The sequence below is a fragment of the Bos indicus x Bos taurus genome, chromosome 15, assembly GCF_003369695.1.
Source record: "Bos indicus x Bos taurus breed Angus x Brahman F1 hybrid chromosome 15, Bos_hybrid_MaternalHap_v2.0, whole genome shotgun sequence".
In the NCBI taxonomy this organism is placed as follows: Eukaryota; Metazoa; Chordata; class Mammalia; order Artiodactyla; family Bovidae; genus Bos; species Bos indicus x Bos taurus.
Genome location: NC_040090.1, coordinates 76,393,525 through 76,406,534, shown reverse-complemented (window position 1 = coordinate 76,406,534; position 13,010 = coordinate 76,393,525). Strand labels below are relative to the sequence as shown.

General features: G+C 39.3%; 1 protein-coding gene across 3 annotated transcripts in view; it reads left to right on the top strand.

Annotated features, from left to right (window-relative positions):
- Positions 1-13,010, top strand: part of PGR (progesterone receptor) — a 114,352-nt gene that overhangs the window by 81,188 nt on the left and 20,154 nt on the right. For all 3 annotated transcript variants that reach the window (XM_027563911.1, XM_027563910.1, XM_027563912.1), the window contains one exon: positions 4,267-4,572. In XM_027563911.1, the coding sequence (XP_027419712.1) occupies positions 4,267-4,572 (306 nt within the window). The remainder of the gene's footprint in view (positions 1-4,266; positions 4,573-13,010) is intronic.

Below are 13,010 nucleotides of genomic sequence, written 5' to 3'. Positions count from 1 at the left end.
GATACCACCCTTATGGCAGAAAACAAAGAAGAACTAAAGGAGCCTCTTGATGAAAGTGAAAGAGGAGAGTGGAAAAATGGGCTTAAAACTCAACAGTGAGAAAACTAAGATCATGTCACCTGGTCCCATCACTTCATGGCAAATAGATGGGGGAAATAAGGGAAACAGTGACAGACTTTATATTTTTAGGCTCCAAAATCACTGCAGATGATGACTGCAGCCATGAAATTAAAAGGCACTTGCTTCTCGAAAGAAAAGCTATGACCAACCTAGACAGCATATTAAAAAGCATAAACATTACTTTACCAACAAAGGTCCATCTAGTCAAAGCTATGGTTTTTCTACTAGTCATGTATGGATGTGAGAGTTGGACTTTAAAGAAAGCTAAGCGCCAAAGAATTGATGCTTTTGAACTGTGGTGTTGGAGAAGACTCTTGAGAGTCCCTTGGACTGCAAGGAGATCCAACCAGTCAATCCTAAAGGAAATCAGTCATGAATAGTTATTGGAAGCACTGATGATAAAGCTGAAACTCCAGTACTTTGGCCACCTGATGCGAAGAACTGACTCATTGGGAAAGACCCTGTTGCTGGGAAAGATTGAAGGCAGGAGCAGAAGGGGATGACAGAGGATGAAATGGTTGGATGGCATCACTGACTTGATGGACATGAGTTTGAGCAAGCTCTGGGAGTTGGTGATGGACAAGGAGGCCTAGTGTGCTGCAGTCCATGGGGTTGCAAAGAGTCAGACATGACTGAGCGACTGAGCTGAACTGAACTGAGTGCTTCAGGAAAGCATCTTTTAATAATACTGTACATGTATTCAATTCTTGTTAATTCCCCTGGTGTGCAAAGTTCTCCTTCAACATATACTGTTTGATCTGCTCTGAAAGAGTCATTAGCCTACAGATTTAGAGAAATAAAGGCTATATGAAGGGGCAGCAGTGTGGTCTGGTGGAAAGACCATAGTCTTTCCCTGACCATTTTTAATTCTGTCCTGTTCCATAAGGTTACTTTCTATCACTGTTATCCATTTCACTCATAGTGCACACTATTGTTTGGTATTATCTTGCTCTTTATTTGTTTACAGGTCCTCTCCATCTTCCCCTCAGAATATAAGCCCCACGAAAGCAGATACTTTGTCTGATTATTCAGTGCTGCAGTTTCAGAACCTTAAATGATGCCTAGCACATAAAACCACTCAATAAATGTTTTATGAGTAAGTAAAAGAAAGACTAAAAGAAATTAACCCTTGATTAATATCTCTACTCTGGCATTTATTATCTCTATAAACTTAGCCAATTACTTAGCCTCTATAAACCTATTCCTCATATTAAAAAATGGAAATGCTAGTGTTTATTTCAAATGGTTGAGCATCAAGTTAAATTATATAAGATAGATACGTAAATAATCTAGTTTAATGTTAGTTCACCTTTCAATTTTGCTTTTATTGCATGTCCCCCCTTCTTTTTCACTGGGATTCATGAAAAGCCTGGATCACAAACAGAAATGTGAACATTTCTATATTAATTCAAATTGCACTTTGTATAATCAACATGTTAGGAAATTGTCTTGGAATTTATTTTGTGTATAAGACTTGTTACACTAATCAAAGTGTAAAATATTTGCTTTGGTTTTCAGTAAAATTACATAGTTTCATAGTGTAATCAAATCCTGATAAAACCAGAATTGAACTCAGCTATGAAAAGGAACGCATTTGAGTCAGTTCTAATGAGGTGGATGAAACTGGAGCCTGTTATACAGACTGAAGTAAGTTATAAAGTGCAACACCAATACAGTATATTAACACATATATATGGAATTTAGAAAGACGGTAATGATGATCCTATATGCAAGGCAGCAAAGAGACACAGATGTAAAGAACAGACTTTTGGACTATGTGGGAGAAGGTGAGGGTGGGATGATTTAGAGAATAGCACTGAAGCATGTATATTACCATGTGTAAAACAGATGACCAGTGCAAGTTTGATGCATGAAGCAGGGCACTCTAAGCTGGTGCTCTGGGACAACCCAGAGGGATGGGGTGGGGAAGGAGGTAGGAGGGGGTTCAGGATGGGGGACACATGTGCACTGTGGCTGTTTCATGTCAATGTATGCCAAAAACCATCACAATATTGTAAAGTAATATCCTCCAATTAAAATTAATTAATTTTTTAAATGAAAAAAAGAGAAAGGCGGTTAATGCAAATTAAAAAGAAAACCATGTTGGAGTTGTTGGGGAGAGAAGAGTCTGGTAAGGGTGTAAGTCTTATTTTCTGTTAATCACAATATTTTAGGATTGGAAGGAATCAAACCTTTGTGCTTTTTTCCAGCATCTCTCACCTAAACTTCTTTTTCAGAATCCCCCCAGATGACCATGAAGTCCTTGCCTGAAAACCCAGGGAGATTGTGTGAGAAAGAGTTTGAACTCAGAGTCCACATCATCCAAGTTCTATCACTCTAATATTGGGCATGCCATCTTCTCTACTCTTCTTCTTTCTAATTTATAAATGGAATTAATAATTCCCACTTACTGTGAGGCAACATGATACATATATAAAGCAGATACTCCACAAACGTTAATTCCTTCCCCTCAAAGAACTCATTCCTTCACAAAGAAACCTGCTTCATCTCCTTAAACACTTCTGGATCCTTTCTGTGTTTTGACTGGCATTTGCTTATCTGTCCCCTGCAGATTTTAACATAGTTTGGGGGGACTCCATAGAATAAATAAAATCCTTTTTCTTAATAACAATACCTGAGCTGAGAAATCACCAGAGCAAGTGCTTGCCGAGTCCAGGCAGGTCATTTAAGTGGGCAGAGTGATTCAATTTAAGAAACCTGACCAAAGGCCTACCACCAGTTTGCGGGCTGTCTGTGCCCCATCCAAAGCAGCAGCTGCAGCGTGGCTTTAACAGATTGTTGCCACCCAGCTAATTCAGAAATGTTTTCATAACTCTGGGAAGAATTGTGTGAGCCAAAGAAAACACGTCTGTGAGCCAGAACAGGCGTTTGAAGACAGCCGACTGCAACCTCTGCTTAGATGATTGCAAAGCGTTATCAAGCCTCCTTTAGCCTTTTTTTTTTTCCAGGCGGAAGAGCACAGACACTTGATACCATTAAGCAGCCCATGCCTGGCAAAGAGTCGGCAGGGGCTGGAGTCTGGCCTGCCCTCTGATCACTCCAGGGCCTCTGGGAACTAGCAGTGGCCCAGTTTTATATCTTGGTCCCCTTCAACCACTCCTCACACGGCGGATTTTCTACTCATCTTCCTGTCAGCCCGTTTTTCTTCCTAACACATCACAATTCAGCAGTGGAAAGAATTCTAGAAATAGAAATTCTACAAATGGTCTACAAATACAAATGTGGTCTGACCAGCACAAGATGCGGACTCTCTCCCCCCTTAATTTAGAAATGAGGTTCTTTATTTTGGGTCCTTAGATCTCATACTACTCCATGTATTGATTTCAGGGAACTTCAACTGATCGTGAACTCACTGAAATTGTGTACAAGATTTTGTGGGGTTTGCATGTGTATATGCATATCCTTTAACAGATTCTTAAAAGAATAAAATTTAAAATAATACTCAACATCTACTAAAGGTTGTGTTTTAATTAATGCAGTTTTTAGCAATAATTTTGGGACAATTTGGTCAGAATAGTAATAACTATTCTAATACTCCTATCAGAATATTGGCCAACACTGAACTTGCGTACGTGTGTGCTAAGTTCACTTCAGTCATGTCTGACCCTTTGCAACCCTATGGACTGTACCCCACGAGGCTCTTCTGTCTATGGCATTCTCCAGGCAAGAATACTGGGGTGGGTTGCCGTACCCTCCTCCAGGGGATTTTCCAGACCCAAGGATTGCATTTCTTATGTTTCCTGTATTGGCAGACGGGATCTTAACCACTAGTGCCACCTGGGAAGCCCCCCAAACTGAGCTTAGTCTCTACTAAGAGCCATTTGTCTTTTCTACATGTTTTTTTTTTTTTTTTTACTGCAAAGCTCCATAACCTTGCCTTGGATACTGGTGTAATTCCCCAAGCCTATCCAGTGAATGCTGCTGTAATTAATTCTTTAATCCATGTCTGAGACCTAACCTTTTTACTTACTAGGTCTCATTGTATTAGACTGATAACCAAAACCTATAACGCTATAATGCTGTAATTTTAAGACATTAGAAATAATTTTCTGCTGGAATATTTAGTTTCTGTGTATTTACATGACCTTTCTTTCTTCTTCTTCTTTTTTTTTTCCTTCTCTGTAGGCCGAAAGTTTAAAAAGTTCAATAAAGTTAGAGTTATGAGAACACTAGATGCTGTTGCCCTCCCACAGCCGGTGGGTATTCCAAACGAAAGCCAAGCCCTAAGCCAGAGAATCACTTTTTCACCAAGTCAAGACTTGCAGTTGATCCCCCCACTGATCAACTTGCTCATGAGCATTGAACCAGATGTGGTCTATGCAGGACATGACAACAGCAAACCTGATACCTCCAGCTCTCTGCTGACAAGTCTGAATCAGCTTGGTGAGAGACAACTTCTTTCAGTGGTCAAGTGGTCTAAATCACTGCCAGGTAATAATAATTTGTATATAATAGCATGTAATAAAAATTTTTACTATGGCTTCATACTAGTGGGTGGCTAAATAAAACAGGCCACGCAATAAATTAAATGGAGTATAAACAGGGGGTTGTCGTGTGTGTTTCAGCAGTTCAAAATATTTATCTAGGCCCCTATATTATATACTGTTTGTCTAGGACCCTACTGTGTGCTATGGAAATAAAAAAGACATAGATAACATTTTGAGTCTTGCTGATGAATCAAGAATTACATATATGAAGCAGTTAAGGAATAGTATAACTCTGTATTATCTACTAGATAGTATCATAGTTCACAGAAAGACAAATTGACCATCTTCTCAGAAATGTCTGCTGCTGCTGCTGCTGCTAAGTCGCTTCTCGTGTCCAACTCTGTGCAACCCCATAGACGGCAGCCCACCAGGCTCCCCTGTCCCTGGGATTCTCCAGGCAAGAACACTGGAGTGGGTTGCCATTTCCTTCTCCAATGCATGAAAGTGGAAAGTGAAAGTGAAGCCGCTCAGTCATGCCCGACACCTAGCGACCCCATGGACTGCAGCCTACCAGGCTCCTCCATCCATGGGATTCTTCCAAATCCAAATTTAACCAACCTCATGTGGTTGAAAATAAGACTGAATGTATCTATTCATATAACAAGTCAAAATAGTATTCAGAGTGTAGCAGAGTATCTAAAGTCAATTAAGAAATAAAGTTGCTAAACCTAAAACAAATAATTTGGACACAGAGAAACCTCCAGTCACTATTTTTGTGAATTTATACTCAGACAGTGACAATTTGAATTATGTCGTCATGAAAGGATTTTAGTCACTTTATTAGTTACTTCTGCTCTCTCAGCATAGTTCCTTGGAAGCCAAGAGACTGAAAGAATTACAGGGATGTAGTTCTCACCTGCTAAACCTTGGACTGCAGAGCTAAGAGAATAATACATTCGTAGTAATTACTTGTCAAATGGTGCTAGTGATAAAGAACCTGCCTGCCAATGCAGGAGATATAAGAGATGCCGCTTTGATCCCTGGGTTGGGAAGATCCCCTGGAGGAGGGCATGGCAACCCACTCCAGTTTATTGCCTGGATAATCCCGTGGACAGAGGAGCTGGACAAGCTGCGGTCCTTAGAGTCACAAAGAGTCAGACATGACTGAAGCAATTTCACACGCATGTACACAGTTACTTGTGGAGGCATTAATCCCATAATTAGAAATAAAACCTTTTTTAAAGTTATTTTCTCTTCACACTGATAGTAACCTTATACTCCTTTAGACTAGTTTATCTGATCAAGAATTAAACATATACATTTTAGTCTCCAAGTAAATTTAATAGCCTTTTTTTAAAAAAAGAATTCATTTCCCAATTTGCCTTAATACTATTTCTCAGTTCTTCTACCTGAAAGGTTTGAAATATAATAGATGAATTGTTATTGAAAAGTCAAGTTTACATGAGACAGAAAGAAAAATAGATTCCTGTTTGTTGACTCTTTAAAAAAATACATGTTGAGAAAGTTAATTAAACTCACTATTCTAGTGAAGATAAAGTAACATCAAAAATCAAAACGCCCAGGTTCTTATTAGCTTCACTCTTGTTGAAAGGCTTTGGACAGGTAATTTTTTTTTTTATTAGAAAAGTTCTGAATTCTTTTTAAAGTTTACTGTAAAGTGGTTATCAAACTTAATAGATTTTTATTAAAATATTACAATAACATTGGTGAACTTTTTCAGTTTTAAAATATGAGTGTTTATGTATTTAAACATTTATGTTTTTCTATTATTTGGAAAGGTTCTTTCTTTGATTTTTGTTGACATAGCTCATATTTCTTTGGTTTTCATTTTGTAGATTCTCTACTGTTAAAAAAAGACTCTATTATCATTTGGCAAAGTTAGAAAATAACCAATTATAATTACAAAGATAATTTATTCATTTTGGAAAAAAACTAATTGAGTCCCCTTAGTTGAAATACAACTATCTGTCTAGATTTTTGATCCCCACACACCCTCCAAAAGAGTGAGAGAAAATTTTCACATTGCATTTGGTGATGACTTTTTTAATGTTGCAAAATGTAATTTGTGTATAAGTAAACAAGAATGATGGCATCACCAGTATTACACATGTTGTTTTCATTAACTGTATAATAAGGGAAGCATTAAAATTATCAAAGTACTGAGTGGCCCATGGTCTTTCAAACCATATTTTTATGGTCTGAATGCTGAGAGTAATTTGAATGAATGATGAAAGCAGTCAGTGAAGCAGAGTGACCATACTGACCTCTGTGGGAGGACTCAGAAGGACACGTGTATAACAATTTGCTCTCAAAACTACTAGCTGCTCAAAAACCTCCAACTTTGTTCACGTGAGTCACTTGAGAAATGTCTGTTGCACGTTTCCTTTGTGCAAGACGCAACCCTCACTCAGTGGTGATAGAGGAGCCAGCAGGCTGGGCTCGTGATGGCACTGCATTGCCATGCAGCACATCCTCGCACCTGGTCATCAGTTTTGTCCATAAGGGAAACTTCTTTTATCTATCCACTCACAGGGTTATTGGTCTGTAAAAGATGGACTTAGTTAAATGAAGCTTATTGATAGTTTACTTATTTAAAGTGGAAAAAAAAAAAGATATTGCTCGGAAAACATGTAGGTAGATCAGGCAGTTCTTTCACAAACAGAAAGTGTATTTTGGGAGTCAGCTTAAGATTTCAGGCCTTCTGAGGCATCAGAGAAGAGAAATCTGCCCCAAAGCTCTGGGGAAAGGAATCGTGGCCCTAAACTAAACAGGGACAGCACTTATTCACAATATCCTGTGTTGTCTGGTTAGGCTCGTTTGAATAGTAGACCTGTAGGGATTTGAAGTGAAAACACCATATGTAATAAGTGTTTGTTCAAGACCTAAAATTCCTTGGGTATATATGTTTATCCAAAGAAACCAATGCCCTTTAACTTTGCAAAGAAAAAAAAAAGATAATTTTAAACACCTCTCTGGGAGAGGAAAAAGATCAGATGCAGGCTGATGATCATCACCAAGGTGTCAGCACGCATGAGAGCCACAGGACGCGTGGCTGCAAGCCCCCGAGAGGACTTGTGCTGCCTGCTCAGGGACTCCCGTTGCATCTTTGTCTGTGCTCTCCTTTGTCTTCGACGGGTCACGGTGATCACAGCATATCTGACATCTTTACCATACTATTTCAGAAATACCTTTCTTTTTCTATTTAATGGAGACTCACAAAATATGCCTCATGACAGTCCATTTACAAGTGATCTCTGAGGTTACATTGTCTCTGACATATTGTATCTATATATGAATGATTTTACATTGACACTTAGTTCCAACTTCAGTGGGTAATGTTTTCCTTTTTGAAACTTGAAGTAGCATAATATTTGCAAAATTTAAAAAATGAGCAAGATGTATTCCCTCTGTTAAGGAACATTCAAAACAGTGTAATGAAAGATACTCAAAAAAGTGAAAGTGTTGATCAGTCGTGTCTGACTCTTTGCGACCCCATGGGCTATAGCCCACAAGTCTCCTCTGTCCATGGAATTCTCCAGGCAAGAATACTGGGGTGGGTATGCTATGCTAAGTCACTTCAGTCGTGTCCGACTCTGTGTGACCCTAGAGATGTCAGCCCACCAGGCTCCCCCGTCCCTGGGATTCTCCAGGCAAGAACACGAGTGGGTTGCCATTTCCTTCTCCAATGCATGAAAGTGAAAAGTGAAAGTGAAGTCGCTCAGTCGTGTCCGACTCCTAGCGACCCCATGGATTGCAGCCCACCAGGCTCCTCCATCCATGGGATTTTCCAGGCAAGAGTACTGGAGTGGGGTGCCATTGCCTTCTCCGACTGGGGTGGGTAGCAGTCCCTTACCCAAGGGATCTTCCTGACCCAGGGACTGAACCCAGGTTTCCTGCATTGCAGGAAGGTTCTTTACCATCTGAGCCATCAGGGAAGCCTCAAACAGCTATACAATTGACCCTAGTACAGCGAGGGAGTTAGGGGCACTGACTGTCCAAGCAGCCAAGAATCCACATATAGGTAAGAGAAAACATTCTGAATAGAAGGAATAATGTGGCTAATACTGTAAAATGAGGAAATCAAGAGGTTTGTTTGGTGAGTAATAAATTGGACCAGTTCTGTACCCACAGATTCAACCAACCATGGATCATATAGTACTATAGCACTGAAAAAAATCTTGGGTGAGTGGACCCATGTTCAAATCTGTGTTATTCAAAGATCAACTGTAGTAGTGTGTGAAAGTGACGTAAGGTACGGATTTTAAAAAATGGAGACAGAAGAACTTGTCTTTAGGGACAAGAGAAGGATTCAGAGACAAGGCATCAGTTAAAGTACACCGTGAAGGAGAAGTGAAACTTTGATAAATAGTGTTAAGAAGAGAAAGCATTCTGGATAGAAGGAATAGTGTGGCTGATGGTGTAAAACAAGGGAATCATGAGGTGTGTTTGGTGAATAATGAATTAGACCAGCATAAGAATGGTTCTAGAAGAGTGAAGGTCCCTTAGTAACATAAAAATGTTATCATACCTTCCCCCCACAGTATAGTAATTAAAATTGTTAATAGCTGCTGATTGAGAGAATACAACTTGCATATGGTTTCTCAAACACCACTGGCGTTCTGGGGGTTTCCTCATCCAAGAATTAAGAAATCGCTGAGAAAATTATATCGGAGAGAATCGCAGAAAGTAAATTTAGAGGTGTACATTGTGGGCTGAGTCAGGGTAGACTTTGGATATTAAATGTTTAAGTACTCATTCCCAGTCCAACTTCATCCTTATTCTTTATTCTGTGTATTTAGCAGAATACATCGTAGCAGAATTGATGTGAGAGAGAGGTTCAGGAGAAATATTTCCTTTGCATAAATTTTGCCTTGATTCTTCTATTTATTTGCTGAAAAAAAATATTCTGGCCAATGCTTTGACATTTGTAAACATATTTGACTTTTCAGCCAGACTACTTGCATTCATCAGTATCAGAAGACTAGAACAGTCCTTTGCCTGTTTTTTTTTTGTTTTTTTTTTTTTTGCCTTTGAAGCATGCCAAAATATCTTTTGAGTCAGTAATAGCCATTGCATGCATGACAAAATATTTTTGTCTCTGTCCCCAAATCAATGAATAAATTAAACTACTTCTCCCAAAAAAAAGTGATGGAAAAGAAATGAGATTAGCCCTCTTGGAGTAAGGTCAGGGTTTGATAGTATTTTCATGAAGACACTAAAAAATGATTTTCTAATATTCTATTTCACTGAAACTACTATTGTCAATGTCACCAAAATCTTTTGTCAAATCAAATGAGTACTTTCAGCCCTTACCATGTTTCGCGTACCTCTGAAGCCATGACGGAGGAGCCGTGTCTTGCTGAAACTCTTCCTGTAGCGTTCATTCCCTTCCAGGCAGATATGTTTCTCTCGATTTACACATCTGTTTCCTTTGTGGACTTGTTCTCCCATGAATTTGGCATTTCCTGCTTCCATCTTCTATTCCAGTAGTTTCTCAGTCTGCAGGGCTGGATTTGCTCACTTACGGCCTTGTCTTCAGCTCCCATTATATTCTCATGATTCCTACTTACATGGTGACAACCTAGATCCTCTACAGAAGTATTGGACTATATATTTATTGTGCTTATTACACATTTCTACCTACATGAGCTTCCAAGCCAGCATGACCTTCTACTTCATGAGCCTAAAACCTTTCTCTGTATCTTGAAATGGCACTGCAGACAGAATCTTGGTTATAATCCTTTGCTCACTTTTCTCCTTCACCTCTGTCAACTCTGCTTATTATATGTATGATTCATTATACATGCTGTTTACACTGCTACTACCTTGAGCTATTTTAAGTCCTTATCATTTTCCCCTAGGTTTCAGCCACAGCCCCCGACTGACACTATTATCACAGTTTCACACTGCCCGCAGATAGTCCTCAATTCTGCCACTAGGATCATCTTTTCAAAAGCAATTATCATCTGTTATATTATTCCCATCCCTTTCCAGAACAACGTCAAACTTCTTAGCCTTACTATTTCAGGTCCTTCCGGCTCCTGAATTTACATTCTTTCTCACTCCCCCACTCCAAGCACCTCTGAGGCTTGGTTCCCACAAAGCTCTTTGCTCAATTTCCAGCCTTTCTTCATCCACTTTGTTTTCCCTACCTGGTGGCCCTTCGCTTCTCCCACATTTTCCCCTAGCTAGTCCCTAACTAGTCTTCAGGATGCTAATCAGCTTGCCCTAGGAAGATTTCCCCAAGCCTCCCCAGATTGAGTCGAAGGTCCCTTAGCTTTTTTGAGAACTATGCTGCCTTAAATCTTTACACTCAAGTTCGCATTTGTGCATAAGTTCATCAAACGTATGGTAGTGATTACACTTGCTGTGCTGAAGCTTCTTTGTGCTTGTGTGGGAAGGTGCTGAGATAGTCGATGCTCTTCCCTTGTTATAGATGAACTGTTTCAGTACATGACAGTTTTGACAGGAGCACAGCTGGTATATTTTATCAAATCTTTGGGATTAAGCCAGGAGAACCTAGAAGGTCATGTAGGCCAGGTGTTACTGTACACTTTCTTTTCAGTTTGTTTTAGGCATTAAGGCTTGGACAGTTTGTGACAGAAATTATCAGGTCAAGTCACTTAAAAGGAAAGAGCATTTTTCTTTACTACTTGTTGAACACAATTACAGGTCATCCATCACTTCTCTGTGTGAAGGTTTTCATTTTGATCCTCATCTCAAAAGTACTGAGTTTACCTGATCATTATCATCAATGGGAATTTGATCTCAGTGTTCCCGTCTTTGTTTCAGTATAAAGTAATGAATGATATTACAGTTAATGGCTTCAAAAAATTGCACTTCTGTACTAAGCATGTTAAAGTCAATTTACCATTGTACCCTTATCTCAGATAAACTCACTTAAAGGGGGAGTAAATAAAGCTATTTTTCTGATTTTTTTTTCATTCTGTTACATAGAATATACTTTCTGCTATAAATATTGGTAATTTTATAGTTTATTTCACCAAGATTTGCCTTTTATATTATAACATACCCAAAATAAGCCAAGTCTATATGTGCCTCCCTTGAGGGAGTCTTGCTTTTCAGGAATTAGGAAACTTTATTATTTATCTCTTATCAAATGATCCTAAACTTAATGGAAGAAGTAATTACCCATTTTTTAAAGCCTATAAAGTATGTAGTTTACAAGTGGCATTTCTGTACTAGATGTATTGAGTGACTCATAATTTAAAAAAAAAAAACAGGTAATATATACACATGAACTTCAAGATGCATGTATGACATGAAAATAAAGAGAGAATTATGAAAATTGCATGCCAAGTTTTTCTTGGCTAGTTATTTTTAGAGAGTCTTTCTGTACCTGAGTCAGTCAGGAAGTAAGCAATAAACACCAACTCAGGCAATGGCACCCCACTCCAGTACTCCTGCCTGGAAAATCCCATGGGCAGAGGAGCCTGGTAGGCTGCAGTCCATGGGGTCGCAAAGAGTCTGACACAACTGAGTGACTTCACTTTCACTTTTCACTTTCATGCATTGGAGAAGGAAATGGCAACCCACTCCAGCGTTCTTGCCTGGAGAATCCCAGGGACGGCAGAGCCTGGTGGGCTGCCGTCTATGGGGTCGCACAGAGTCGGACATGACTGAAGTGACTTAGCAGCTACTAAGTTTTAAAAACCAAAAACATCCTGCTATCAAAAACCAAACAAAAAAGAAAAACATAATTTTCTGAAAAGACGTCAGGGCTTCACTGAATAGAAGGACAAGTCTGAAGAGGAGACAGAAACCAAGGCCTCTCTGGAGGGCCAAGACAAGAATCACAAATGACCCCATTGGATCCCACTGTCGTTAGGCACCACCACCATCATAAGTAAAGCCTACCCATATCTTGATCTTTGTTTTACTATTTTTTGCTTCAAAGTCCAGATAGTAGGTATTCTATGGATCAGACCTAGATCACAAGCCCAGGGAACCAGAGGCCTTAGCCAGCCTCCTTGTGGGAACGTAGGGTACTTGCTTTTGTAGTTTGGTTGACCAAACGATGGGAAGCTATTCGCATAGAGGGAAAAAGAGACGGGAAGTGGGAGGGAAGTCCCGCTGCCTCTAAAGGGGCAAATACCTGCCGTGGTACCGCTGATTATGAATATGTGCTAAGGTTGTTTTCAGTCTCTCTGAGACTAAGAATTTCCAGGAAGAAAAGAGTAGTCTTCCTGCTAGTCATACGAAGATGGGAATAGCAGGAAGTACATGAAGGAAAGATAGCCTTTTCTGTTTACTTTGAGATTATTAACCAAATCAGGAAATAAAATTATTTTATACTTGAGATCTAAAGAATTAAGTTTGACTCTTGAAATAGGTCCTTTGTAAGTGGACTTCAGCAGAGTCTTAGAAGGAATAGATGTTATTTAAAAAGTTTTATAGAAC